This window comes from Camelus dromedarius, chromosome 34, assembly GCF_036321535.1.
Source record: "Camelus dromedarius isolate mCamDro1 chromosome 34, mCamDro1.pat, whole genome shotgun sequence".
NCBI lineage: Eukaryota > Metazoa > Chordata > Mammalia > Artiodactyla > Camelidae > Camelus > Camelus dromedarius.
Genome location: NC_087469.1, coordinates 3,152,280 through 3,179,240, shown reverse-complemented (window position 1 = coordinate 3,179,240; position 26,961 = coordinate 3,152,280). Strand labels below are relative to the sequence as shown.

Sequence of the window (26,961 nt, the reverse complement as noted above, 5' to 3'; positions counted from 1 at the left end):
CCTCTCCCTGCCCCAACAGCCCAGCACAGTGTCGGGCCCGTGGTCTTGTTCAGTAAACACTTGCTGGATCGACATCATCATCAAATGTGTGTTCATGACCCCCTCTTGTCTCTGCCCAAAAGGATGCCAAGAGGCCAGAGGTAGAATCCAGCTGGGTGGGGCCACAAAGTCAGTCACAATGCCTGGGAGCTGCTCACTTGTACTTCATCTTTGCTTTCGCTTGACCCCATCAACAGAGACCAGTTATCTTCAGCTCACTCCTTTGGCAAACTGTACTAAACGCTACTAGTCACCAAGGCTGGAAAAGCCTTGAAGAGAGGCGAGGCCACTGTAATGCCAGACAAACCAAATCCAGTCTTTTCCCGCGTGTTGTTCCTGGGCTGGAAGGGGACACCAGCCCTCAACAGTCAGACCGCAGATAGCCCAGAAATAACATGGTGAGTCCTCAGCAGCGGTGCAAAGGGGTGCTCTGCGGGCCTGGGTGCCACGTGCCTTGACTGCATTGGTTTTTCAAATAACAGAAATTGAAAGCATTGTTCAGTATTAACATATATCATTGTGTCCTTCTTTAAATGAATCTTTGTCAAATAAATGATCCTTGGGGATCCTCTATTGTCTTGCTCTACAAATTCTAGGCTCTCTGTTTCCCACATGGAGGGACTTGGTAAGTATTTGCTGCTGAGATGAAGGCGGCTTTGTCAAGTAGGGTCCACGCTACTGAGTGCTGGTGGGCACACAGCCGCTCCCCAGACTCGAATTTTGTAGATTTCACCTGCAGAACCTGAGAGGGGACGATGGTGCTTCACTCTGCCTTCCCCTTCCTGTCTCCCCATATATGGCTCAGAATGTGTCCCTAAATCGTACTCTTCTCTGGTCTCCCCATTGTGGGTGCCTTCTTCCCACATCTTCTCCCTGCTCCCCATTTTCCCTTTTAAAAGAGAGAGGGGCTGTGTTCTGCCGTGGACAGGAAGCAGCCCACAGAGCCAACAGGAGTTGGCTACCCTTTCCCAGAGCACTAAACATCTTGAAGATATTTGTAATTTTACTCACAACTGGAGGATATAATTCATCGCTTGCTGAATCAAAGTCCACCAGCTGTCAGAGGATTCCAGAGACGATTTGTATGATTCTCAAAGTGAAAACAAAATGAAATGGTTCTACTCTAACCCTAGCCTCCCTCACACACAAATATACACTCTCACCTCCAATTCATGGGCTCTTGCTCTCAGACAGAAGCAGCGCACTGCCTCCTGCTTGCCCCTGCCTCCCCTGACCACACCTCTAAGGAGAGATGTGTTCAACTCGTATCTGGAGCATACAGACTTTGTGATGCAAATCAGGCCCGGGCAGACCGCAGGTTTAAGATGAGTTACTGTCTGCTCTAAGGGGCCTGAGGGATAGGGAGGAATCCCAGCCAAGGAGAGGGAGGCAGACTTGCTCTCCTATGCAATTAATCATCTGTCAGTGCAAAGGGATAGCCACTGGGACATCAGGTGAGTCTCTGCAGCTTGCTACATCTCTGCTTTCCAGCTGGGGCCATGCGGTCCGAGCAGTTTGGCCAAGACCTCCCCGTTGCCTAGACCTTGGAAGATGGGGAAAGCAGCTTGCCAGTCTGCAGGGAAGACTGTGAGGCTCCTCATCCAGGGCTAGCAGGCCCCGTCCTGGGAACAGGCCCTCGGCATTGACTCTCCCCAGGGTCTCTGCGCACAGAAGCTAAGTGAATGCCAACACCCAACCCCGTTCACCAGACTTCAGTAGTAGCAACTGCTACTCTCATGTCCTGAACCTTGTTAAACCCGATGCACACCATCTTATTTAATCCATCTTGCAGCCCTTTGAGGATGAACACCATGCTTATCCCATTTTATAGATGAGGGAAGTAAGGCTCAGAGAGACTCAGTCACCTGCCCAAGGTCACACAGTTGTTGAGTGATGGACTTGACCTCTGGCCTGTCTGATTTAGAAGCCAGCATTTGGAAGCACCAGGCTGCTGCCTTTCCCGGAAACTGGGGGAAGCCTCATGGGATCAAGTCCTTTTTGAACTTAGAACAAGAAAAAGATTTCATTCCCCTGAACACATGGTAGATTGTCTCCACTTCAGTGAAGATAACCGTAAAAATAACTGGGAGACAAATTGATGGCTCAACCATAGCAGCAACCAGTTACGTCCTTCCAACATATTTGGAGTTTGAGTTCCCTATTCCCATTCTCAACTTTTTGGCTTCCTACACCCTCCTAATCCTCTGTGCAGGTGTCTGCTTGTTTTTATCATGGTGTGTGTTTTCTGCAAATCTTTTGTAGAATGAAATGGGAAATAGAAATGTGAAAAGAAGGACAGATGGATGATTTTTAGCTTTTATGCATGGGATTTTGCACTCCTTCCCCACCTGTCACCCCAGCTAGATTGCAGGTGCCCTGAAGGCAAGGGATAAGTCTCTTACCACTGTCTGTCCAGCACTTACCTCAATGCACATTGACACCAAGATGGAAAACTATCTCATGGAGCATATCACAGATGTACAAGTACCAATCGCGGGCTTCTATCCTTGGGGAAGCGTGTTCAACCTCTCCAAGGACTGTTCAATGACACCATCCTCAAATAACAACCACGGTTCGTGAAAATGTCCCAGCACCTCCACGATGGCTACTTACTGAGTGTTTACTAAACACATTACACAATAACGATTCACAACAATAGAGTGCTCAATAAAGATGTAAGCTCTGTCCTTTCATTTATTGAAGTATAATCAGTTACAATGTGTCAATTTCTGGTGCACAGCATAATGTTTCAGTCATACATATACATACATATATTCATTTTCATCTTTTTCATTATAAGAGATCAAAAAAAGAAAGACGACACTAATGAACTTAACTACAAAACAGAAACAGACTCACAGACATAGTAAACAATCTTATGATTACTAGGGGGAATGGAGGTGGGAAGGGATGAATTCGGAGTTCAGGATCTGCAAATATTAACTAGTATATATAAAACAGATAAACAACAAATTTCTTCTGTATGGCACAGGAAACTATATTCGATATCTTGCAAGCACTCTACATTTAATGACTCAATCTTCATCAATAATAGAGCCCAGAGCTAGGTCCAGTCTTAAGCCACATTTCCCAGATGAGAAGACTTATCCTGAGGAAGGTTAAATAACTTCCTGGGACCCCTGGAGCGAGCCCTCCTGACCCTGTGGAAAGTCGTTAGAGACCGTTAGTGGATGCCCTCTGACCGGATTACACAGCCCCCCTCCCTGACCAGACAAGGCCTGCTGGAGTCCAGCACAGACCACAGGCTGACGCCAGCTCGTGGAGGGGATCTCCCAAGCAGGTAATGACCTCTCACTCCTGCTCAACACCCAGAAACACAGTAGGAAGTTAAGGCCTGGGTTCATGGCAGCCATTCAAGGATTTTTGTGACTTTTCCCAAGTCACTTAACCTCTGTGATCCTCAGTTTCCTCATCTGCAAACTGGAGTAGTAACATCGGCCCCCAGATTCTGCATGGGGCTGTTGTGAGATTTCAAAATGAACCACATTCAAATGAGAGTGGATGCCGCCTTGTAGAGGGAAGGGGGCTCTGCTCAACTCTGCCAGAGCCGTGGGCCACATTCCTCCATCCAGGCCCCTTGGAAAACATGATCTAATTGGATGATTCAAACAGGCTTCCCAAATGCATTACAGATCACTGCTGGGAAATACCAAGCAGTGTCTGAGAGTTCAACCAGCCCCAGAGGTGACTCTCAAGGCTGGTGAGTAAACCACGGTTATATCACTTTGGGCTCCCGGCCACTTGGCCGCGGTGCTAGAAATGCTTCAGGCTTGCTCCGCTCCAGACTTGGTTTGACCACAATCATATTAAATATTAAATCATCCAGTGACCCTGGCATAGGAAAAACACTATGTCAAGTGTCAGCTATTCTGTCTTTTGTTACTATCCATAACAATTTCCTAAGTATTTAGCATGCTCCAACTTCAAGCCCAAAGCTTAAAAATAAATTATATCCAGCCTAAAGGAACTTTGTCTCAATTTCGCTGGAAATTAAAACTCAGCCCCCAGGCACAGACACTGTTTCTTCACGATCTTGGCAAGCGAAAGTCTCCCTGACAGTGCAGGGCTCTGCCCTCAGGGAAAGGCTGTGGCTCTTCAGAGCTGGGACTCAGCCCCAGGCCTCCCTGTCCCATTCACCCCAGCAGTAACCCCCGCCCTGTCTCCCCTCCCCGGGCCCTCTGTCTCCCCTCTCTGGCAGCGGACAGGGCTACTTACCTTACCTAGAGCTGTGCTTTCCAAATCATGGGTCATCACCTTCACCAAGGAATCCAAGTTAGCCTCATCAGTGGAGGGAGAAGCTGACGTCATGAGCCCTCTTCTGGGAAGCAAAAGAAATACCCAAATCCCCTCGGTGGTAATCCTGCAAAAAGGTTTCACCAGCTCACATCACGAGGAAGCAATCAGACAAATCTAGAATGTGGAACATTCCCAAGAGATAATTGGCTTGGACTCTGCAAAAGTGTCAATGTCATTAAAAAAAAAAAAAGGTAGGAGATTGTTTCAGATTAAAGGAGACTAAAGAGACAGAACTAAATGCCACGTGTGGATGAACCTTGATTGGATCCTGGTCCTCCCAAAAATTGCTCTTAAAATTCTTGAGGAACCTTGGCCAAGTTGGACTATTAGATGGTATTACTGGGTGAAGGTTAGTTTTCCTGGGTGGTTAAATGGTAGGGGAGTTCTGTGCGGGGGTGTCCTTACTCTGAAAAAGTGCATTCAAGGGTAAAGCGATATCATGTCGACAACTTTCAAACATATATACAGTCCATCCTCATTATTCACAGATTCCATACTTGCAAATTTGCCTACTTGCTAAAATTTATTTTTAAGCTCAAAATCGATTCTTACGGTGACTTTGTGGCCACCTATAGCTGTGTGCAGGGCAGGGGAGGACTGGGATCACCCAGGGCACACGTTCCTGAACAAGGCGATGTTCTGCCTCCTTTTCACACGTGTTTCAGGCTGTAAACAAGTGTCCCCCTCAAGGGCTGTTTAGTGCCACGGTTTTCACCTTTTTTGGGGGGTGGGGGTAGATTTTGCTTTTTAAAATGGCCTCAAGCTTAGAGCTGAAGTGCTGTCCGGTGCTCCCGAGTGCAGCAAGGCTGTGATGTGCTTTACAGAGAAATACATGGGTTAGATAAGCTGTGTTCAGGCATAAATTACAGTGCTGTTGGCTGTGAGTTCAGTGTCAATAAATCAACTACACTGAGTAAATATGGTATCTTTACACAGCAACATGCCTAAAACAAGGGTAATAAAGATGTACCCAGAGGCTCACAGGAACCGAACTGTTTATTTCCCTTAGAAACAATTATTCAGCATTTGCTAATTCAGGCTTCGCTGCCACGTTGTAGACCACGACTACTAGGATTAATGGCAATTGACGATGTGCATATGTGCACATATATCTGTGTGTTACATTGACACACAGTGTGCGCTAATGTAGTGGAAGGTTAACAGCTGGTGAGTCTAGGTGAAGAGTATAGTCTTTTATTTTTCTGTGCCTTTGCCTGTTTCAGAAAAAAAAAAATACTGGAATAGACCATAGGTACACACACACGAATGGTGACTTGTGGCGTGTTAGTGGGTTGTACAATCAACTCAGAGAGCCTAGTCAGCAGTTTTTTAATGGAAGACAATGGGATGGAGTGGAGTTGGAGTCACGTGGAGTGGAGCAGATTAGAAAGGAACATATCCATGCTTCATAAGCACGTTTTGTGAAAATTGTTTTAAGGGAGAGTTTGATGTGTGTTTGCTGGGTCGTAAAGTGTTTTTCTTGTTATGAGTTCCGGTTCAAAAACATTTGCAACTCATGGATCTATAGAACCAAAGACACCCATGTGGCACCCTCTTCAGATCTTCCCTTCTCTCCAAGGTGTCCCTGTGTCAGAACCCAGCTCTGTCCCTAGAGGACAGCATTCTCCTTCCCAGGCTGCGGCCCCTCCCCCTCTGCTCTGATGCCATCCATCTTCCTCTGCCTCTCTGTCGCTCTATCCCTTCCCATGTGCTCCTCTGGGCCACCTAGAATCATGCTGTGGTCTCCCCAGTATCATTGCCATTCTTTCCGCTCTAAGCTTCTGCTAAGGCATGGCCCCTCCATCATCAAGCCCTTGAACTTGCCTCTAATCCATGCACCATGGAGGTGGTTGTGGAGTCTACGGGAGCAGAGGGGAAACTCATGGAGGAGGGGGAACAGCAGGGAATGCTCCATGGGGCGGTGCTAGATCACACATTAGAATTTTCTTTTACTAAGTGACCTAGCAGGGTTCTGTATGGGAAATAAAATGCTTAGTTCTGTCCAGGAGAAGAGACAGGAGTCCGCATGGTAGAAAGTTACGAGAGCAAGAGTATCCAAGGTAGCAGGGACAGCTAGAACAGAGGCAGGATGGAGGGAAGCTGCTGCAAGAAGCACGTTTGGAAAGGTGGGATAACCCAGGAATCAGAAGTGAGAGCGGGGGCAGGGGCAGCTTTAGCTCAGTGGTAGAGTGCGTGCTTAGCATGCATGCTGTCCTGAGTTCAATCCCCATTAAAAATAAATAAATGAATAAATAAACCTAATTAACCCCCCAAAAAAAATTTTTTTTAAAAAGTGTGAGTGGGACACCCTCCCGGTGTCACAGAGCAACCCGAGAGGATACGATAGCTTCTGTGTTGTTAAAGGAGCCACCTGGGGCTAGGACAGAAGCCACATGCTGAATGCTTTCACACCCTAACAGGTGCTCAGGGCTCTGAGGAATTAGAAGGTGTCTTGCTAATTAAGGAAATATGTTCTTTCTCATTTTGGCTTAAGATGGTACTAAACAGCTTCCCTGAAAAGACAGGTGTTTTCATTAACTATGAGGCTCAAAAAAAATAAAAGTGAGCCTGCAGCTTCAAAAAAAATTAGACGTGAGGGATGCATCCAGGAACACCAGTCTCCCCTGCCCCACTGCCAGGCACAGCCCTGTCAACAGACTCCTCTGTCCTGTGACAGCAGGATGCTCTTCCAGCCTAAATGACTCAGATGGGGGGAGACATGTGGAGAGGTGGGGAGTGGGGTCCTCCCTGTGGGAAAGAACAAGGATTCCAGAAGGAGTGGGTGGAACTTCTTTGGGAATCAGCTTGATGCAGGAAACACAGGGCAAGCGGCAGGGGAGGACCTGGGGTAGCCCCTGAGAAACACAAGGAAACACAAGCCCTTTAGGACACAAGGAAAGTCCAGAGAGTGAAAAATCAGATCATTACTTCTTCCCCCTTTAGGCTAGAATGTCTTCTGTTTTGCCCCAGCTTCTCAAGAAAAACTCTTGTTAACTAACAGAGGTGGTCCTGGGGCACAGAAAGGCTCAGTTGTAAATGGGAGGGGGAGGGGTTGGGGCAGGGGGAGAAACCACACTTAATGGTGGGAGGAGGGGAGGGGGAGGGGCACATGCAGCTGGTGGCAAGGGATAGAGACTCCCCCGGAGGACACTCCTGAGGGGACTCCATGCTGCTGGGTGTCAGAGACAGTCTCTCTCTGAAAGGGGAAAGTTTTTTCAGTGATAGTATCTGAGTTTCAAAACCATAAATTCTGAGGCAGGACTGGTGGAGAGGTAAGTGTATCGAAGTTGGGCTTACAAGAGGCCAGGACTTTGTTCCTCAGGGCAATTGAGGGGGGGCTGTGGGATGTGTATTAACATGTTATTGCTGTTTTAATTAAAGTTTAGTTGGTTTATAATGTTGTGTCCATTTCTGGTATACAGCATAATATTCTGGTCATACATATACATACATATATTCCTTTTCATATTCTTTTTCATTATAGCTTATTACAGGATATTGAATAAAGTTCCATGTGCTATATGGTAGAAACTTGTTATCTATTTTATATATAGTAGTTAGTAGCTGCAAATCCAGAACTCCTAATTTATCCCTTCCCACTCCCTTCCCACCCTGGTAACCATAAGTTTGTTCTTTATGTCTGAGTCTTTTTCTGTTTTGTAAATAAGTTCATTTGTGTCAGTTTTTTAGATTCCACATAGAAGTGATATCATATGGTATTTTTCTTTCTCTTTCTGGCTTGCTTCACTTAGAATGACATTCTCCAGGGACATCCATGTTGCTGCAAATGGTGTTATTTCATTCTTTTTTATGGGTGAGTAGTATTCCACTGTGTAGAGGGCAACGTTTTTGATCTTGGCTGGTCTTCAGAATTGGGAAGAGGAGTCTTAAAATACACCATTCAGTTCCTTTCCAGACTTGCCAAATTAGGATCTACAGGTATTCAATTACATAATTTATCTCCACTGTTAGGTTGTGAGCCTACTCAGGGAAGGTGCAATGTGGGATGGGTCAGCTGGCTGTGAGAAAGAGCTGGGTCAAGCAGAGTGGGGCCATCTGGACCCCTGGGTACAGAATTGGCACTGGGAGCCCCAGGGCCCCAGACAACTGTGCTCTCCTTCACCCCCGCTAGCCCCCAAGATCCCTGCCTCCACTTCTTTCTGCGGGTTTCCATCCCCCTTTGCCACCATCACTTTTCAGTGCACGTCTGCAGATCTTACTGCTTGCCCTGCAGTTGGCATGTGGCAGAAAATAATGGCTATTATTCTGTATGGCCTTTCCAATCAGATGCTCCTTACTACCGATCCATGGTTTCCAACTCAAGCAACAAGTTTTGAGGGAGAGAAGCATTGGTTTCCGCCCAGTTGATGGACTAGCTCTCCTGGGTCCAATAAGTTATGAATTGGAGGGGAGTAGAAAGCTAGGTCTTATGGAACAAATATAGCCACATAAGCCCACCGCATCAGCAGTGGCCGTCAGAGCTGGGAAGGCAACATAAAATATTTCCACAACAGTCCTGTACAGATAGTGAAATATGAAAGAGTGGTTTAGAAAAAATCAGGCTTCTTAGAAAACTCTGCTATCTTCACATGTTATTGAAATCTTGAAGAAGGCTACAAAGTCTTCTCTGAAGACCTTTAAGATGAAGTCACACATCAAGCTGGTGAAGGCACAGAAGAATGAGCTGGCTGCACAACAAAAGTCGGGCCAGCTAAGCTCCGGGGCCAATTGCTCAGCAACTGGCTGTGCGGCCTTGGGGCAGCTCCTTCTCCACCGTGGGTCTGGATCTCTCAGCCTATAAAACAAAAGAGGCTGAATGAGCAGCTCTCTCCTTGTTCCAAGACTTAGCTCTTTAGGAATGGCCCTCACACTTTGTTAACTGTAGCTGATGTGCGATCTTCTGTAAACGGATTTCACAATCCTAAGGGTGACTGGAAACAAGCTAACCATAAGATGAACCAGGCCTGCCCAGGCAGGAATGTGTGACAAATGCCTCCCTGAGTCCATGCAGCTTTGTTGACACAGATTCTACTGCAATGACTCAGTGTCCTTAGGACACTGGTCCCTATCTTGTCCAACACAGCGCTTTTGCACAACTAAACCTGGGAAAACTGAGCAGTTGGCTACTCCCTGGCAAAGGAGACACAAATGAGACCCTCCAGACTGAAGTTCCCTGCAGGGAACAAATATTTGGTATTTGTGGAGTAAAAAACAGCTATTAGTGGTTTGCTGGCATGGATTCCTGAGGGCCTAAGTATCTGATGCCTGAGACCCAGTGTATTGCAGAATGGTCAGTGTTCTCCAGCCTCCCAGTGAGAGCCCTCATTTATTTAACATCACTCTTTAAAAACCTGTTGTAATTCTGGGTACCCCACTGGGCCTGCCACCTCTCTGCAAGACCTGTCTGCATTCCCTGCTGGTTCTCTTGCAGTCCCATTTGTCATCGACTGCCCACCATTTATAATTTCTCCAAGCTGAAGGCTCACACTGGTGTCCTAGGGGACAGATTGGGCAGCTGCATTGAGCGGCAGGGTTGCATGACTGTTGTCTTAAAATCTTGAATTAGCTGTTGCATTGAAAACTGAGGAGACTTTACCGTGTTCTGGTTATCTGTGGCTCCTTAACAAACCACCCAAACTTAGTGGCATAAAACACAATCATGGGTTCTGATCGTGCAGGGCAGGCACTTGGACAGGGCACAGCTCAAGGATGGGGAGTGAGTGGTGGGGCTGATCTCTGGGCCCTGCCAGATGGACCTCAGTGGGGAAAACTCAAACAGCAGGAGTGACTTGAAGAGCTAAGGGGCGCTGCTCCAAGTAATCCCATCACCTGCCTTCCAAAGACTAGTCTAGGTGGGCCCCAGTTTCGCTAAAATGTACCTATTAAAAGATAATATTCGCTGAAGAAAAGGTCCAAAATTGTATGATTTTTGAGATGAGGGGACACAGTGATGGCAACATATGGATTTGTAAAAGACTTCATTCACCACCACCTTCAGAGGGGGACATTGGTGAAAACTCACCTTTTCAGGGCCTTCATAGAGGCATATTCTAACGTTGACCTGAGAAATAGCCCCAGACTGACTCTGAGCTCCTGGCCCACACAAATGAAGAGGGAGACTTCTGGACGTTCTAAAGGTATTTCGTACCTCCCCTGGGCCTGGTTCCCCGACTCACCTTCTTCTGGTTGTTAATTATATTTTTATGCAAATTGTCTGGGTCTCTTGACCTTTTGTGACAGACGTTAATGAATATGGCAACAGAGGAGAAAGTAATGCTGGTGTTTGCTCAAAATTCTTCATTCTCATCCTCAAGTATTAAGATTCCCCAAGCGCTTTCAACAATGCCTGTTGCTTTAATAAACATTTCACATTCCTCTTTCAATGTGTCATAATCTTACAAGTTTGTTGTTATACTTCACATTTCATCTAATGAAACCTAGGAACCATAAATTTGAGGTTGCATAATTATCAGTGGACTCATAAGACTTTTATTTGCTTAAATGCAAAATACTTTACATACTTTCAGTGAGTTGAAATGGCTCTTGTAATAAGGTACCAGATTAAACAAATCCCTCATAAATTCTAGGCTTCCTCTTGATGTTAAATTTATTTTACTAAGTGGACAGAAGTGGTCAGTATTATTGAAAATGATTCAAAGTCTTCAGTAATCAGGGACCACAAAATTCCACTTGTGCGTGCCCTGTCCTGAGGGAACCCGGGAGAAGGATGAGGGTACTGCTCTCACTCAGGCTCCGGCATGAGCCGGACCTGGCTTCAAAGTCCTGCTGGGAATCCCTGGGTAAGTCTGGGTCTTAGTTCTCACAAGAGTAAGAAGAGGGTGATGCCCACACGTTGCAAGGCTATTGAGAGAATTGACGCCCCATATGGCCTAGTGGGTTCGTGCTTAAGCTGTGAAGGACCTAGATTCAAATCTTGACCCTAGGAATTAGAGTTGGGTGACCTTGAGCAAGTCACATAAGTTCTCAGCCTTAACTTCATCTTTAAAATGGGACTGGTGAGAGTGCTTACTTTATAGAATTGGTGTAGAAACATAAATGAGATGCAAATATGTATAAAATGCTCGTGCAGTGCCAGGAGCAAGGGGGCCTTATACACACGGGCCCTTTCCCCTTTCTCTTAGTTCACATTCTTCTGGACCCACTCCCTGCATCTCAACTTTATCTGACTGCTGGTTTTCCCGGGCCTGGTTTCCAAGCTTTGTGTCCCTGTGTCAGAACCAGGGTCCCAATAACTAACTTAGACACCAGGGGCACCACAGCCCCAGGGCCTCAGCCAAGTGATAAAAGCCCCGTCACAGCCCCTTTCATGGTGGGCTGCCGGGGCTGGAGGATCTGCTGTTACCCGGGAGGTCGCTGCCACGTGGGCAGGAGCACCGGGGCTCTGAGGAAACAGCCAGCCTGGCTCCAGCTCAGAGAGGGAAAGGCTGTGGCAGCTGCAGAGGCCCCTGTCCCTCCATCCACACAGGTGCCATGGCCAGAGCAGGGCCTGGGAAGAAGCTGGAGGGGAGACAGGCTCAGAGCACAGCACACCTCTCCATCCTCTCCCACAGCTCATCCTGGACAGCGTGTTGCCATGAGGACCCCACTCCCACCCGCCATGCTGCTGTTCACCCAGGCTTCCTGGAGTACACTTACTGAACATCTCCCCAGTGTTGGATCCTAATTAAATCTTCACACTATCACCATGAGGTTGTTTTTACTCTTATTTTACAATTGAAGAAACCAAAGTCCAGAGACATGACTTGCCCAAAGTCACACAGCTGGCCCGTAAGTGAGCAGAATTCAAACCCAGGCCTGGGCGTCCCAAAGATTAGGACTTCACTCTTTCTCTCCAATCCAGGAATGTCGTCAGGCCTGAAAGGGCAGGCTGCCTCAGGAGAACTTTCTATTTCCTTAGGAAGTTGGTCCCTATAATGGTTCCTGGAAACTTCTTGAAATTGGGGGAAGGGAGCAGCTGGAGAAGGGGTGAGTGAAGACCCCCGCAGCTTTGGGAGGTCAGAGCAGCCTGGTTAGTGTCAGGTGAGAAGCACAGAGAACAGAGGTGTGGCCGTCAGGATCCGGGGGAGGCTGAGCCGGAGCCCTGAGAGTGAGGCCAGGAGCAGCGGAGAGCCCAGCCCAGCAGAAGCATCACAGAGCCCTCAGGAGGGAGCCCAGAGGCCTGGAAAGTGTGTGAGCAGCGCAGAGCCCCAGGGCACCAACGTGGCCCAGGGACCTTCCGGCTTGGTCCAGTGGTGTCTCCTCTCCCCCCATTAGCTGGCTGATGAGATCTTACAACTAGTGGGAGGGAGTCAAGTCATCAACTTGCAAGGTTATCATTACTCTGGAATGCCAGTAATTGCACTAGGCATGTTGTGTTAAGTCATTTTTTTAACCCAGGGACAGCACCAGTGCCTCAATTATCTCTGAGGAAGCAGGCTTAGAGAGACTCATTAACAAGTAGCAGAGAACCCCACTGCTTTCTCCTATGCCACACGATATGGACAACAAACATCCTTGTCACCCACGTACCACAGCATGATATTGACCTGTCACCAGTCTAAGCCACATTTCTCGTTGGAAAAGAGTTTGCCATCACTGTAGGGAAAACAATTCCATATTTTCCATCCTCCCTTTTTCCTTTATGGAGCTCTCTCTTCTGCCTTTCTGTGAGGAGCTGCAGCCCTGCTCCCGCGCTGCCTCCGGGCGGGCTGAGACTAGGCTGCATCTCCCTGCAGACCCGCCAGGCTGCAGTGCACCAGCCGTTGTCAGGACCCTGCCGTTGATAGATTGGCCTTTAGGCTGGAGCCGTACCAAGAATTTCTCCATCCCTCCTTGCCAGGATGCATGTTTCCAATTACGTGAAACTCTTCAGGAGAAGTTAACTTCTTTTTGAATTGGTTATGTTCGGGCAGGCACCTCCATCAGCGCACGAGCGCATCCCAGCAGAACGGAGCCAGGGCCTCCCAGCCAATGCCTGCGCTGGACCCTCTCCAAGCCAGCAGAGAGCACACGCGGCAGGTTCCTTTTCTGATGTCCAATTTTCTCTCGTTTGCAAGATAAGTGTGTCCGCTGTGGAGAAAGGGGCCTCAGAGTGTCTCGGATAAGTGACTGGAGTCAGGAGGTGAATGTGCTCCAGGCACACCTTTGCTTTTTCAAGGCAACCTGGACATAGGATTCTGACCGGTGGTGCAAGGAGGGGCAAACCTGAATGTCCAGTAGCCTGGAAAAGGGTCTTTAAATGGGGTGATGCTCTCCCACCCCTTTCCCACCCAGAGTCCTGTCCCTGCACTCCCCTCTGAGGGCTGCCTGCTCCCAGCCGCTGGTTGCATTGCTCAAGAATCTGTCTTCTTCCTCCTTTTCTCTCTGCTGCCTCCATACTCCCTTCTCCCACATTCACATTGAAATTTCCACAAACCCCAAAGCCAGAGCATGGAGGGTTGGAGGGGCCAGAGCATGGAGGGTTGTAGGGGCCAGAGCGGGTGTCTGTCAGCCTTTGCTGTCTCACAGACAGAGTTCTCCCAGCCAGCGGCCTCACCCCCTCCAGGCTCCCTCTAGTTTCACGTAGGCCAGGGGCCAAAGTACTGGTGCCAAATCCAAAATAGAGTTAATCCTGGATCACCCTCCCTCCCACTGACAGTTTCCGCTGAGCAAATTTTTCATACCATCTCCTAACAGACTCAAACTCCATCCCCCTACACCCGCCCCCAGTCAGCCAGTTACTGCTGAAATGGGGAACACCCACCATGGAGACACTCATCCAACCCAGAGAGGACGGGGGGTGGTCGGGAAAGGCTTCGACAAGCCTCTGGTGCTTGCACTGCATCTTAAAAGACCTTTCAAGACTTTCTTTGAAGACTTCAAGGTGCTTTTGAGGGGGTGTTTGTAGGGTGGGTGGAACAGTGAGTAAGAAAGAACTTCCTAGGCAGGGAGGATGGTGGGAGAAGGGCCCTGGGCAGGCATGAAACCTCACAGTAGAATAGCGTGGAGTTCATCGTGGCTGAATTGAAGGATGTGAGCTGGGTGCAGGTCAAAGGTGAAGCCACAGAAGGCGGCAGGGGCCCATCGCCAGGTCCCTGTGTGCAATGGTATGGATCTATGACTCAGTCTTATGGGATCAGGAGTCACTGAGGAATTTTAGCCCGGAGAGATTTGCATTTTCCAAAGCTCATTAGGGGAGTGTATGCAGAGAAACTCTGGGGAAGCTCTTGGTAGCTTAGGAAAGAGAGGAGGATCCTCAGAACCAAGGCAGGAGCAGTGGGGATAGAAAAGGGGGACCGACTAAGAAGAGATATTTAACATGAGAATGTACAGGACATGGTGGGTGACTGAGGTTTAGAGCTGGGTACAGGGTAACCCTCGAGTTTCTGGCTCAGGGACTGGGTGGTTAATGGCTCATTAATTCACCGAAACAGGAAACACCAGAGGAGGAGAAAGTTTAGAAGAGCCTGCGATGAATTGGTTATGGAGCTGTCCAATTGGTGGTTGGCTTTCCAGGCCTGGAGTTCAGAAGATGGGTGGAGGCCAGGTGGTGGTCCATGTGTGGGTCCCTGGATCCAGAACTCTAACCTGGCATTTTTTCTCTTCATTCTCACTATTCTTACCCACAAACCCCAATCTGCCACAGTTCCCAGTGAGTTGGAATGGTTGTGGGACTCATGTGGACAATAAGGTCTTTAATGCCTAGAAACTGGTGTGGAACTCTCCAAGCCCCGTCCACTCACCCCACGTCAGTTTTCTGCCACCTAACAGGAGGAAATACCTATTAAACTTTGGAGGGTCCCCACCAGTGAATGGTATTTTCTCCTTTAAAATTTGGCACAATAACTTCATGAGAAAGGTACTGTAGTACCCACTTTACAGGTGAGGAAACTGAGACCCAAAGGTAAAATCTCTCATTATGTTGGTTATCTATCGCTGAATAACAAATTATTCCGAAACATCATGGCTTAGAACAACAATAGACATTTACCATCTCTCACAATCTTTGTGAGTCAGGAATATGTGAGCAGCTTAGATGGCACTTCTGGCTCAGAATCTCTCATGAGGTTGCAGTCAAGACATCAATCAGGGAAGATCTGGCCGTTGATGGGAGTCCTCGCTTCCCCTCCCATGTAGACCTCATCCCAGAGCTGCTTGAGTGCCCTCACATCCTGGTGGCTGCCTTCCCCCAGAGTGAGCAAACCCAGAAGACAAGGCAGAAGCCACAACTGCCTTTGTTAGCTAACTTTGAAAATCATGCACCATCACTTATACAGTGTTACACTGGCCACACAGGTCAGCCCTGATTCAACATAGAAGGGGACCAGACAGGGGCATAAACATCACAAGTGACAGTCCTTGAGGGCCATCTTAGAAACCAGCTAACACGCTAGTAAGTGCTTCATTCAGAATGTAAGCTTGGACCCCAAAGTTCATAGCAGCATCGTATACAATCGCCAAGACATGGAAGTGACATAAATGTCCATCGACGTGACTGGCTAAAGAAGCTGTAGTATATTTATACAATGGAATACTACTTAGCCATAAAAAGAATAAAAATAATGCCATTTGCAGCAACATGGATGGACCTATATATCATCACTCTAAGTGAAGTAAGCCAGAAAGAAAAAGAAAAATACCATATATCACTCATATGTGCAATCTGAAAAAAAGAAAAGAAGAGGGCACTAATGAACTCATCTACAAAACAGAAACAGACTCACAGACATAGTAAACAATCTTATGATTACTGGGGGAAAGCGGGTGGGAAAGGATAAATTTGGGAGTTGGAGATTTGCAAATGTTAGCCAATATATACATAAAAACAGATTTTAAAAAGTTTCGTCTGTATAGCACAGGAAACTATATTCAATATCTTGTAATAACCTTTAATGGAAAAGGATATTAAAACAAACATATGTATGTATATGCATGTCTGGGACATTGTGCTGTACATCAGAAATTGACACATTGTAACTGACTGCACTTCAAAGAAAAAAAAAAAAAAAGATGTGAGCTTCGGTCTTTGGAGCATCTCATTTCTCTCCCATGAACACAAAACAGTGATCTGAAGTCAAATAAGCTTGGGAAACACTGGATGAAATAAAGTTACACCCTTTATTCATCTTCTCGGAGCCATGCACGCTGATTCTCCAAGAGCAGGGACCAGTTTGGAAGGTTCTCCCTGGGGTGCAGGGAGCTCCGAACAGATTTCTTTACAGGTAGGAAGAAAAGAAGGTAATGACCATCTTACAGAGAAGGGCAGGGAGGGAAACCCAGAGGAGAAGAGCAAGACACCAAACCATGAAGGTTCAGACTATCCACGTTATGCCAAACTGCAAGGGAGCTGAGTCCTGTGCTGCGTCTTTTAGTTTTGTCCTTGGCTCTGGGGTACACACTCAAAGTCAAATAAATAGCAGATGACTTTATCTAGATCCATGAGGGGAAAAAGCATTTTTACTGTTCACTTTACTCTCTGGTAGCAAAGCAAGTTGATGTCTATGAAACCCACACCACACAAGTTGGAATAACCTGCCTTTGTATCTCGGTGCCACTCAAGGTAAATATTTTGGACTCTGATGACCTCAGCATAGTGGCTTGTCATCTGGCGACCCAGTAGAATCATCTAGAGAAGCTCTAAAAACATAGTCATACCTGGACTCCACTCCAAATCACCTAAATCAGGATTCTAGGATGTGAGACTTGGGGACCGAGAGCTTTTCAAGGTTCCCTAGCTGCTTCTCCTGTGTTGCCAGCGTGGAAAGTCTCTGCTTCCTGCTGTTCTTTCTCTCTCCCATCCTCTCTCTTTCTCTCTCCTCCTCTCCACACCCACTTCCAGCCAAAACATCCAACTTTCGAACTACCTTTCAGCCATTTTCTGCCCTTCACTGACCTGGGCAGCATGTGGTAAGTGATGATGCGAAGGACATATTTGTTGATCCCAACTGAAGGCATTTCCCAAGGAGACAGTCGCCCCTGACATCTCTCTGGTCACATGCTGCTGCTGACAGTTTGAAACCCTGAGTGGACAAAGGGCATGACTGGCCAGAGATTCTCCTTAGGGCTTTTACCATGTGAGCGCCACTGCGGATAACTTTTCCATGGTATCGGCCATTGATCTGTGTTCCTTAAGATTCAAGTGGACACTCAATGCATCTTTCTGGGATTTCGAGACACAAAACTTCCTATCAGGTCATCTGAAATCAGTGGAGACTCTGCTTTGTAAAAACACCCGAGACAAGAATTTCAAAGATTGCAGGCTCTCTGTTATGTAACTTTCTTTATTTTCAAAGCACTGATCATCTCAGCAGATAATGTGAGAAAACAGAGTCTTTTTTAAATCTGTCAGATAAAATTAAGTTAAAACTAAGCCTAAGAGAGAACAAACATAAGTCTGAAAGATAGACTTTAGTCATTTTAAAACATTAAAATTTGTGACTGTGTGGGGCAGGGCAGATGAGGAACAAAGTTGGGAGGGAAATTTATCACTACACAAAGTTTTTATACTTACAGATTCGTAAACCATGTGCATATATCACTTATTCAAAAATGAAATAAAAGTAAATAGAATGTAATCAATTATACAGGGTATCAAAGAAAAGAAACGGCATCGTAAGATTAATGAACTGATTGCTTCGGTCCATTAGTATTTATTTTGCTTTTCAAGTTTGGAGTAATGGAGAGCTAATCTCTTCCACATTGCTGGATGAGTTCGCTGAATCACAAATTCAAGAGCCTGCTTGCTCTTGAAGTAAATGGTTTTTTTTTTTTTTTTTTTAAAGTCCCATTTTCTACCTCAGGCCTCCCTGCTGGCTTCCCAGGACACAGTATGCTGGACTCGAGGAAGCCTCATGCCCAAGAGATGGGCCAGCGAGCCGTGCAACAAGCCAGGAAAAATAGGAAAAAATTCAGAGCCAGACGGAAGAAACTCAGGTTGGGCAAAGGAAACACACCAGGCTAGAAAATGATCAAACTGGCATTTTCCTGACCAAATCGGCTTGCCTGTGAGCAGATCTGGCCAACTGGGCAGGACAATCTTTAGGGGAACCAGAGACGCTGACACAAGTGGAAAACCATTGCATGGAGGCAGCAGAGTGAGACCAACATCTCACAGGCAAGTTCAAGTGCAGCCCCAACCACTCTCTGTCTCCCACGGGCTTCCTGAAACACCACGTTCCTTCACCTCGGAACTAAGCCTTCCTTCCAGGAAAGAGGGCAGGCAGGAAGCTGCTGACCGTGCATGGCATCACACCACAGCTTAGGAGCCAGAGGGAGGGAGCAAAGAAGCCAATGGACTCTGTGGGGAAGGCAAGTCCCAGCAAAGTGCTGAGGGTAAGGTGGGCTCTGGCTGTGGCTTCCGGGGACCACTCTAAGGGCTGAACTCTTGGCCTGAGCAGGGGCATAGCCATTAGGAGATGGGACCGAGGTCACCACCCCTGTGCTTCACTCATAAGATATAAACACTCCGAAGATGTAAGCGGGAAGGCGAGCACGTAACTTGGAAACTTGGAATCTTAGCTGTCAATACGCACTGATGGGCAGAGCAGCCGTGGCTCTTGGGCAACTCCCAGTGAGTCTCCTGGGCTCTTGCAGGGTCTCTTTCTTCCACATGAGGGGAGCACAGAGGCAGCTCTGCCCCCGGCACAGTCTGGAGCCATCAAGAGGCTTCGGAGTCAGGTCGCCTGGATCCAAACCCGGGTGCTTCTGCTGGCCAACCTGCAATTTTGTCAGCCAGCGCTCACCGGCTACAAGGGACAGAATCCTGGCTAACATCAGCCCAAAGGAAATTCATTAGATGGGTGCTGGATAGTGGCTCGGGAACCAGGACAGGAGCCAGGATGGCCCCTGACATCTAGGCCATCTTGTCCCAGAGCTGCTGCTGGAGAGAGTCCAGTCCGCCCTGTCCCCTTCCCCCATCCACGTGTTTCCCCAGAAGGAAGAAGCAGACTGAGGCTGAAGGCTACAGAACCCCAGAACGGACTTACCCTGGGGACGTAGAATAGCTACTTAGCTTATCTCAGCCTCAGTTTGCTCCTCTGTAAACTGGGGTTATTCATAGTTTGATCACAAGACGTTGCTCGGAGGCATCAGTAAAACCAGGCAGGGCAGATACCTCAGCCGGCGCCCGGCACACAGCTGGTGCTCAGTGCACTTCAGCCCATTCTGGGATGACCCAAACCTTTGTCTCGAGGTGTCACCCCCCCCCCATCCGCCCCTATCCTTTGTCTGGCCATGGCAGCGGCTTCTCTGCAAGCTCTGGGTCATTCTGGACCATTCTGGTTGTTGCAGGACGACCTGGATCGTTCTGGCCACTTTCAGGCTCTGAGTTGCCTTCCCAGCAGGGGCAGGGACTCCTGCTCTCAGGAAGCCACTCCCTGTCCTCTCCTCCAGGACACCCCAAAAGGAGACCTCACAAATTCCCAGGAAAACTTTGTTTCAGCCAAAATATTTCATTCCAACAATTGAATTTTAAGTGTATTGATCCCCTGTTGTCAGCAGGAATAGGAAACCTGGTTTACCTCTGTCACCGGCAAATCTGTCTCTTTACACACAGGAGGCTGTAAGTAGCCCCCGGCCTCCCCTCTGCCCCACCACCTGCGACTTCTTGACTTGAGGCGGAGTGAGCCAATCTCCATAGCTGTTTCTCAGAAGTGTCATTTCTGGACTTCATAATTCAGTGAGCAGCTTGAAAATCATTCATGCAAGGACTGCACACTGACTTGGGCTCTGCCCCAACACACACACACACACACACACACACACACACACACACACACACACACACACACACACATGCAGTGGGTGATGCCCACAGCCCCCTCACTCACCACCTTATGAAATACATTGTGTCATATTGCCTGCCTTTGGAGTATTGACACACATAATTTATTTAAGTAGTTTGTGGATTAGATCAGAGTTTGTGCAGCTGTTTGTTCAGTTAAAAAAAAAAAAAAAAAAAAGCCTGTCAGGATTCTGGCTGTGGCAGCCAAGAGGGTGCTGGATTTTCAGGCTGTTCGTAGAAGCAAACCCAATCTACCAAAATCTAACCTCTATCTCTGTCCCCCAGACTTTCTCTCTTCCAGCCCATCCCCCACTCTGCAGTGAATGTGAGCTGTCTACCCTGCAAATCCAGTAGAGTCAGCCTCCAGACTCTTTCTCGAGTGTGTCGCCCCCACCCAACCTGACTTTCCTCACCGGTTCCAGGATAAAGTTTGAATTTCCTGCTGGGACTCACAAGGCCTTTGTTGTCTGGCTCCTGCTCACCTCCCCAGCCCCCCTCTCCCCTCCTCCAGTTCATCCCACAGCCCCTCCGCCGAGCCACCCTCCCCGCTCTGGGACCTCTTCCCCAGCCCCTCAAGCCTGGGATCGGGGCCCTGCTGTGTGCTCACCCAAATCAGAACACAACATGAAGGCAGGGACTGTGTCCTCCAGCTGTTAACTCAGTGCCTGATCCAAACACACTCATGATGGACTGAATCGATGCGTGTGAACGAACAGAAAGGGTAGGGGCATCCCTGACTGAAAGCTGTTTTGCTTAACAAAGGGACTGGAGGCCAGGTTCCCAGGAATAGTGGGGCAAGCCCGCCTGGGGACGAGTGAGTTATTTATAGGACATGGATATGATGGGGGAAGAAAGCCAGCAACAAGTGAAATGAAGGCGTTAGAAGGAAGAAGTAATGGGAACTGGAGTTGATTTAATCAACTGATGTATTCAGTCAACAAGCATTTACAGAGCATCTATGGTGTGCCCGGCACCAGGCGAGGTCCCAGAGATAAAAGGAAATTAGGAACAGTCCCCACTCCCAAAGAGCTCAACGTTTAGTAGGAGGAGAGAGGTGTTTACAAAAATTAGTAATAAAAGTAAGCAGCGCTAATAATACCACTAACAATAGTAACAGCTACCTTGGCTGGGCATCACCAACCTCCTGCTTCCTGTCCTGGGTGTTTTACAGACTTGTCTCATTTGCATCTTCCCAGCACATCACTGAGCTGGGTGGGTGGGGAAAGGGAGGAAGGGCCTTCAAGTGGGGGCTGCAGACCAAGTCATGACCGGGCTCTGGACAGGGTGGCCGCCTCTTGGCTTCAGTTGTGCCCCCTCGGGCAGCCCTGTGCCGGCCAGCGTGGCCTTCCTGCAGCTGGCCCTGGGGGGGCCTGAGCCAATCCATCTTGCAGGCCAGGCAGGCGCACGGCGGCCTCGGCAGAGCCCGTCATTAATCTGGCTGGAAACAGAACTTATTTTTACACCTCTTCACATCGGTCCCTGTAGACCAGACTTGAGCAGAAAGTGAGAAAATGTGAATTGATCACAGCTGTGAAACCGCAGTAATTAGTGCGAAGTGCTGAAGCCCTCGTTTCTGCGGCTGGAACCCCTGGCTTCCTGGCCTCAAGTGATGAATAACCCAAATACCTCTGCCCTCGCCTTCCCAACCCCAGTGGCCAGACCCCACCAGCAGCTCCCTGCCTACCTCCTGCCTGGTGACAGTTCAGCTCAAGTTCTAGAAAGGGCTTTGGAGCCATTAAATGGAAGGACTCTGCTCAGAGTCGCTGCAGCCACATGATCGCGATGGGGGGAGGTACAGCATCTCAGGGCTCACAGCATGGTCCTCGAGACCGCAGACAGAAGTTCATTCACCTGAATTCAAATCCCAGCACCTTCTTGCCAAGTGTATAAACTGGGGCAATAGTTCATCCCTCTGAGCCTCTGTTTCCTCATCAGTCCTTCGGAAATAACAATGTTGCAAAACAGTGCTTCTCAAACTATCTGATGTAAACAACCTGTTTTTGTTTCTGGTTGTTTCTTTTTTCAGACTTGGGCGGGTGCTTTTATAAAATGCAAGGAAGATGAAATGCTAGAACAATGCTTGGAAGCTGGAGCAATGTTAGATCTAAGTGCTTATTCTCCACTTCTAGACTCATTGTCATAGACCATTAACAAACAGATCATGGATCAGCACTGATCCACAGACCACACTCTGAAAAGCAGAGTCTGGCACAGAGTAAGGGTGAGTGACTGTCAGCTGCTATGATTATGAGTCCCCTCCGATGCTCCCCAAGCTCAGGCCCACTTTTGCACATACATGGCGCTGGTCAACTCTAGAGAGGCGCCTGGACTTTCTAAAGTCTCATCAAGCAAATGCACTGAGAGGGAAAAAAAAAAGTCTTCTAAGTAATATTATTTATTTACTTTTTATTCAGAGGGCTCTGATTAAAATTTGTTGCTTAAATTTATTGACATTTCTATTTAGAATGTTTATTTAATTTCTACATGTTTAGTGGTCATCTTAAGCGAATCATTTCCTTTCCTGAAGCGCCCTGTGTAACAGGGCTGCTGCAGCTCTGGATGGGCTTCTAGGGGCCTGTAATGTTGGTCTGATTCTCTCTTAGGGCTTAAGAACTCCCTGAGGGTTATACTAATGAGCCAAAACATGGCCTTTGTATATTGGTTCCTGGGTTGTTTACATCTGCAAAGAAGGCTAGGACCCATTAACTCAAAATCCTGATAACACCGAACTCAAATTTGTACCCTTCCAATTGTCTTAAACATAGCCCAAATATGTAGATTTTTTTTTTTTAACTGAACTGTAGTTGATATATAGGGTTAGTTCCAGGTGTACAGCAAAGTGATTCAGTTATACATATACATACATATATTTTTTTTCTTTTCATAGTCTTTCCCATTGAATGTTATTTATAAGAAATTGAATATACTTCCTTGTGCTGTACAGTAGGTCTTTGTTGTTTATCTATTTTATATATAGTGAGGGTGTCTGTTAATCCTCAACCCCAAATAAGCAGATTTAGAGCCTGTCTGCTTTGCATAACCTATGACACTTGCCCAACATTAACTAGCCACAGATAAGATGGACCCTGTGGCTAAAAAGACCCCAAGCCGTCACCGCCCTTCCAAGTTCTCTGACCCAGAGGCTCCACTTGAGTGACATCACCTAGACATGTAAACCCCTTCTCTGACCCCCTCTCCCCTGGGAGTCCCCTTTCTCTTCTCCTTGTCTGAGTGGAGGTCCCCACACTGTAGCCTGGAGGGTCTCCTATCGTAAGGGAGCTCCCCTACATGCAAATGTGTTAAAGCATCAGCCAAATAAAGACTGTGTGCTACTGCTGCCTCATGGTCATATCTTGTTCCTCGATCAGCCACCAGATCCTTCCCATCTTTTACACTTTCAAGGACAGTCAGGTTTTTTATGCTTTGAACTTCAGTACACAGTGCCTAAGGCAGTGACTGACCCTGAGCACAGCTGTGATAGAAGGAAAAATCCGTTGCTTGCACCTTCCTACTACAAGAGGCTGGAAACGCTGCCTGCAAGTCCTTGTGTCTTGCTGGCTGTGTAACCATGGGCAAGCTAGGTGCCCTTTCTGAGCTTCAGTTTCCTCAGCGGGGAAATATAACATCCACCTCACAGCTCTTCATGAGGATTAAATGAATTAATGCATGCAATGTGTATAACACAACACGAGTAAAGACTCGATAAATGGTCACCATTATCATTATTATTACTGTTTCTCCTGTAGGCAGTGCCTCAGCCTCCAGACTTAGCCCTTTAGCCTGCCTCCATCCCTAACATACAACATCTTTGTTTATTCATCCACTCAACAAATAGCAAAGAATAAACACACCTGGCTGTGCTCTATGCTGAATTATGAAGAAATAGAAAAATCTAATAAACTTATAACTAGTAAGGAAATTTAATTAATATCAAAAATATCTCAACACAGAAAAGCCTGGGCCAGATTGCTTCACTAGTGAACTCTACCAAACACTTGAACAAGAATTAACACCAATCCATTTCAGGTTTTTACCAAAAATTGAAGAGAAGAGAATACGCCCTTACTCATTCAATGAGGCCATCATTGCCCTGATACCAAGCCAGATAAAGATATTACAATAAAAGAAAACTATAGACCTATATCTCTATCAATATTGATGCAAAGATCCTCAAAAAAAAGAAAAAAAAAGAAAATACTAGCAAACTGAATTCAACAGCATACTAAAAGGATTATACACCATGACAAATGGGATTTATTCCTGGAATGCAAGGATAGTTACAACATACAAAAATCAATTGATTATAATACACTACATTAACATATTTAAAGGGGGAAATCACATGATCATCTCAATCATACAGCAAAAGCATTTGACAAAATTCAACATTTTTATGATTAAACACTCAACAAACTAGGAATAGAAGGAAACACCTTCAATATAATAATGAAAGATTGAAAATTTTCCCTCTAAGATCAGGAATGAGAAAAGGATGCCTGTTTCCCCCAGATCTATTTATCAGAGTTTTGGAAGTTCTAGGTAGAGAAATTACACAAGAAAGAGAAATAAAAGAGATCCATATTGAAAAAGAAGAATAAAATTATCTCTTTTCGCAGATGACATGACCTTTTATGTATAAAACCCTAAAGATTACACACACACAAAAAAAACCCTGTTGTTACTAATAAACAAATTCAACAAAGTTACAAGATAAAAAATCAACACTCAAAGGTCAATCATATTTCTATCCATGAATAATGAACAATCTGGAAAGAAAATTAGGAAAAATCCAATTTACAATAACATTAAAAAGAAGAAAATACTGAAGAATTCACACAACCAAAGAAGTGAAAAACTCAAATACTGAAAACTACAAAATATTGCTGAAAGAAATTATAGAAGACTTAAATAATTGAAAAGATATCTCATGTTCACAGATTTAAAGTCTTAATATTAAGAGTCAACACAATCCAAAGTGACCTACAATTCAGTGCAATCCCTAGTTAAATTACTTTTGTGTGTGTGTGTGTGTGTGTGTGTGGAAATAGAAAACTGCATCCTAAAACTTGTATGGAATCTCAGGGGACCTCAAAGAGCCAAAATAATCTTGAAAAAGAAGAACACAGTTGAAGGACTCACACTTCCTGATTTCAAATTTTACTACAAAGCTATAGTAAACAAAACAGTGTGGCACTGATATAAGAAAAGACATATAGACCAATGGAATAAAACTAAGAGCCCAGAAATAAACCCTCACATATATGGTCAAATTATTTTTAACAGGAGTGCCAAGATCATGAAATGAAAAAAGGACAGCCTTTCAACAAATAGCAATGGAAAAAACTGGATATCCATACTCAAAATAATAAAGTTAGACCTGAAGGGGTTCAGAATGAGCCTCCCCCAAATGTCACTTTGGCACATAGACTATTTTGAGCTGAAGGCAATCAAGACCCAGCAGATGCAAAAAAAACTTTTACCCCTCTCTTAATTACCTTAAAGAATTTAGATGGGAGCCTGGCCCATAAAGATAAGCAACTTTTTAGCTGAATGAAATATCTGCATGGCAGAACAAACACCTGACTCCTACACATCTGTTCATCTTATCATCCTGTGAATGACCCTCCCCCCCAGTGAAGCCCCAGGCCCCTACCCCATTCCTTTGCTCAGAGGAGTGTGTAAGTCAACTGCCCAACTTTCTTTGCATCTCATTGTCCTTGTGGGACCCCCATACATGCACAATTAGTTTTTTTCCCCCTCCTATTAATCCCTTAGGTCAATCTGATTAGATGAGCTGAAAACCTAGAAGGGTAGAGGAAAACATTTTCTTCTCCAACAGACCAGTGCCTAATACCATATATAAAAATTAATTCAAAATAGATCAAAGACCAAAAGTAAGAGCTAAAATTATAAAACCCCTAGAAGAAAACAGAGGAAAATCTTCATGACATTGGATTTGGCAATGATTTCCTGGATATGACACCAAAGGCGTATGTAACCAAAGAAAAAATTAACAAACTGGATTTTATCAAAATCAAAAACTTTTGTGCATCAAAGGACACTATCAACAAAGCAAAAAGGAAACGCAGAATGTGAGAAAATATTTGCAAATCATATTTCTGATAAGGGATTACTATCCAGAATATATAAAGAAATTCTACAATTCAACAACAAAAAAAATCCAACTCATTCAAAAATGGGCAAAGGACTTAAACAGACATTTTTCCAAAGAAGATATACAAATGGCTGATAAACACATGAAAATACACTCAACATCAATAGTCACTGGGTGAATGCAAATCAAAATTACAATAAGATACCACTTCATACCCATTTGGATGGCTATATATCAAAAAATCAGGAAATAACAAGTGTTGGTTAGGACATGGAGGAACTGGAACCCTGGTGCATTGCTAGTGAAAATGTAAAATGGTATATATAGAAGTTGTGGAAAACAGTATGGTTGTTCTTCAAAAAAAAAAAAAAAGCATAAAATTGCCATATGATCCAGCAATTCCACTTGTAGATAAATACCCAAAAGAACAGAAAGCAGGGACTCAAACAGATACTCATACACCAGTGTTCACCAATGTTCATAACAACACTGTGCACAATAGCCAAAAGGTGGAGGCAATCCAAATGCCCACCAATGGATGAATGGATAAACAGAATATGGTATATTTATGGAAGGCAAGTTTATCTAGCCTTAAAAAGGAAGGAAATTCTGATCTATGCTGCAACATGGATGAATCTTGAAGGCATTACACTAAATTAAATAAGGCAAACACAAAAGGACAGATAGTGTATGATCCCACTTATACGAAGTACCCAGAATAGTTAAATAC

General features: G+C 46.0%; 1 protein-coding gene across 5 annotated transcripts in view; it reads right to left on the bottom strand.

Annotated features, from left to right (window-relative positions):
- Positions 1–2,707: 2,707 nt before the first annotated feature.
- Positions 2,708–26,961, bottom strand: part of FDX1 (ferredoxin 1) — a 130,765-nt gene continuing 106,511 nt past the window's right edge. For 2 of the 5 annotated variants that reach the window (XM_064482027.1, XM_064482021.1), the window contains one exon: positions 2,708–4,420. In XM_064482027.1, the coding sequence (XP_064338097.1) occupies positions 4,156–4,420 (265 nt within the window). In that variant the 3' untranslated portion in view covers positions 2,708–4,155. Of the gene's footprint in view, positions 4,421–5,534; positions 9,152–26,961 lie in introns of those variants that run through there. The other 3 variants (XM_064482022.1, XM_064482024.1, XM_064482023.1) reach the window with 3 other exon arrangements.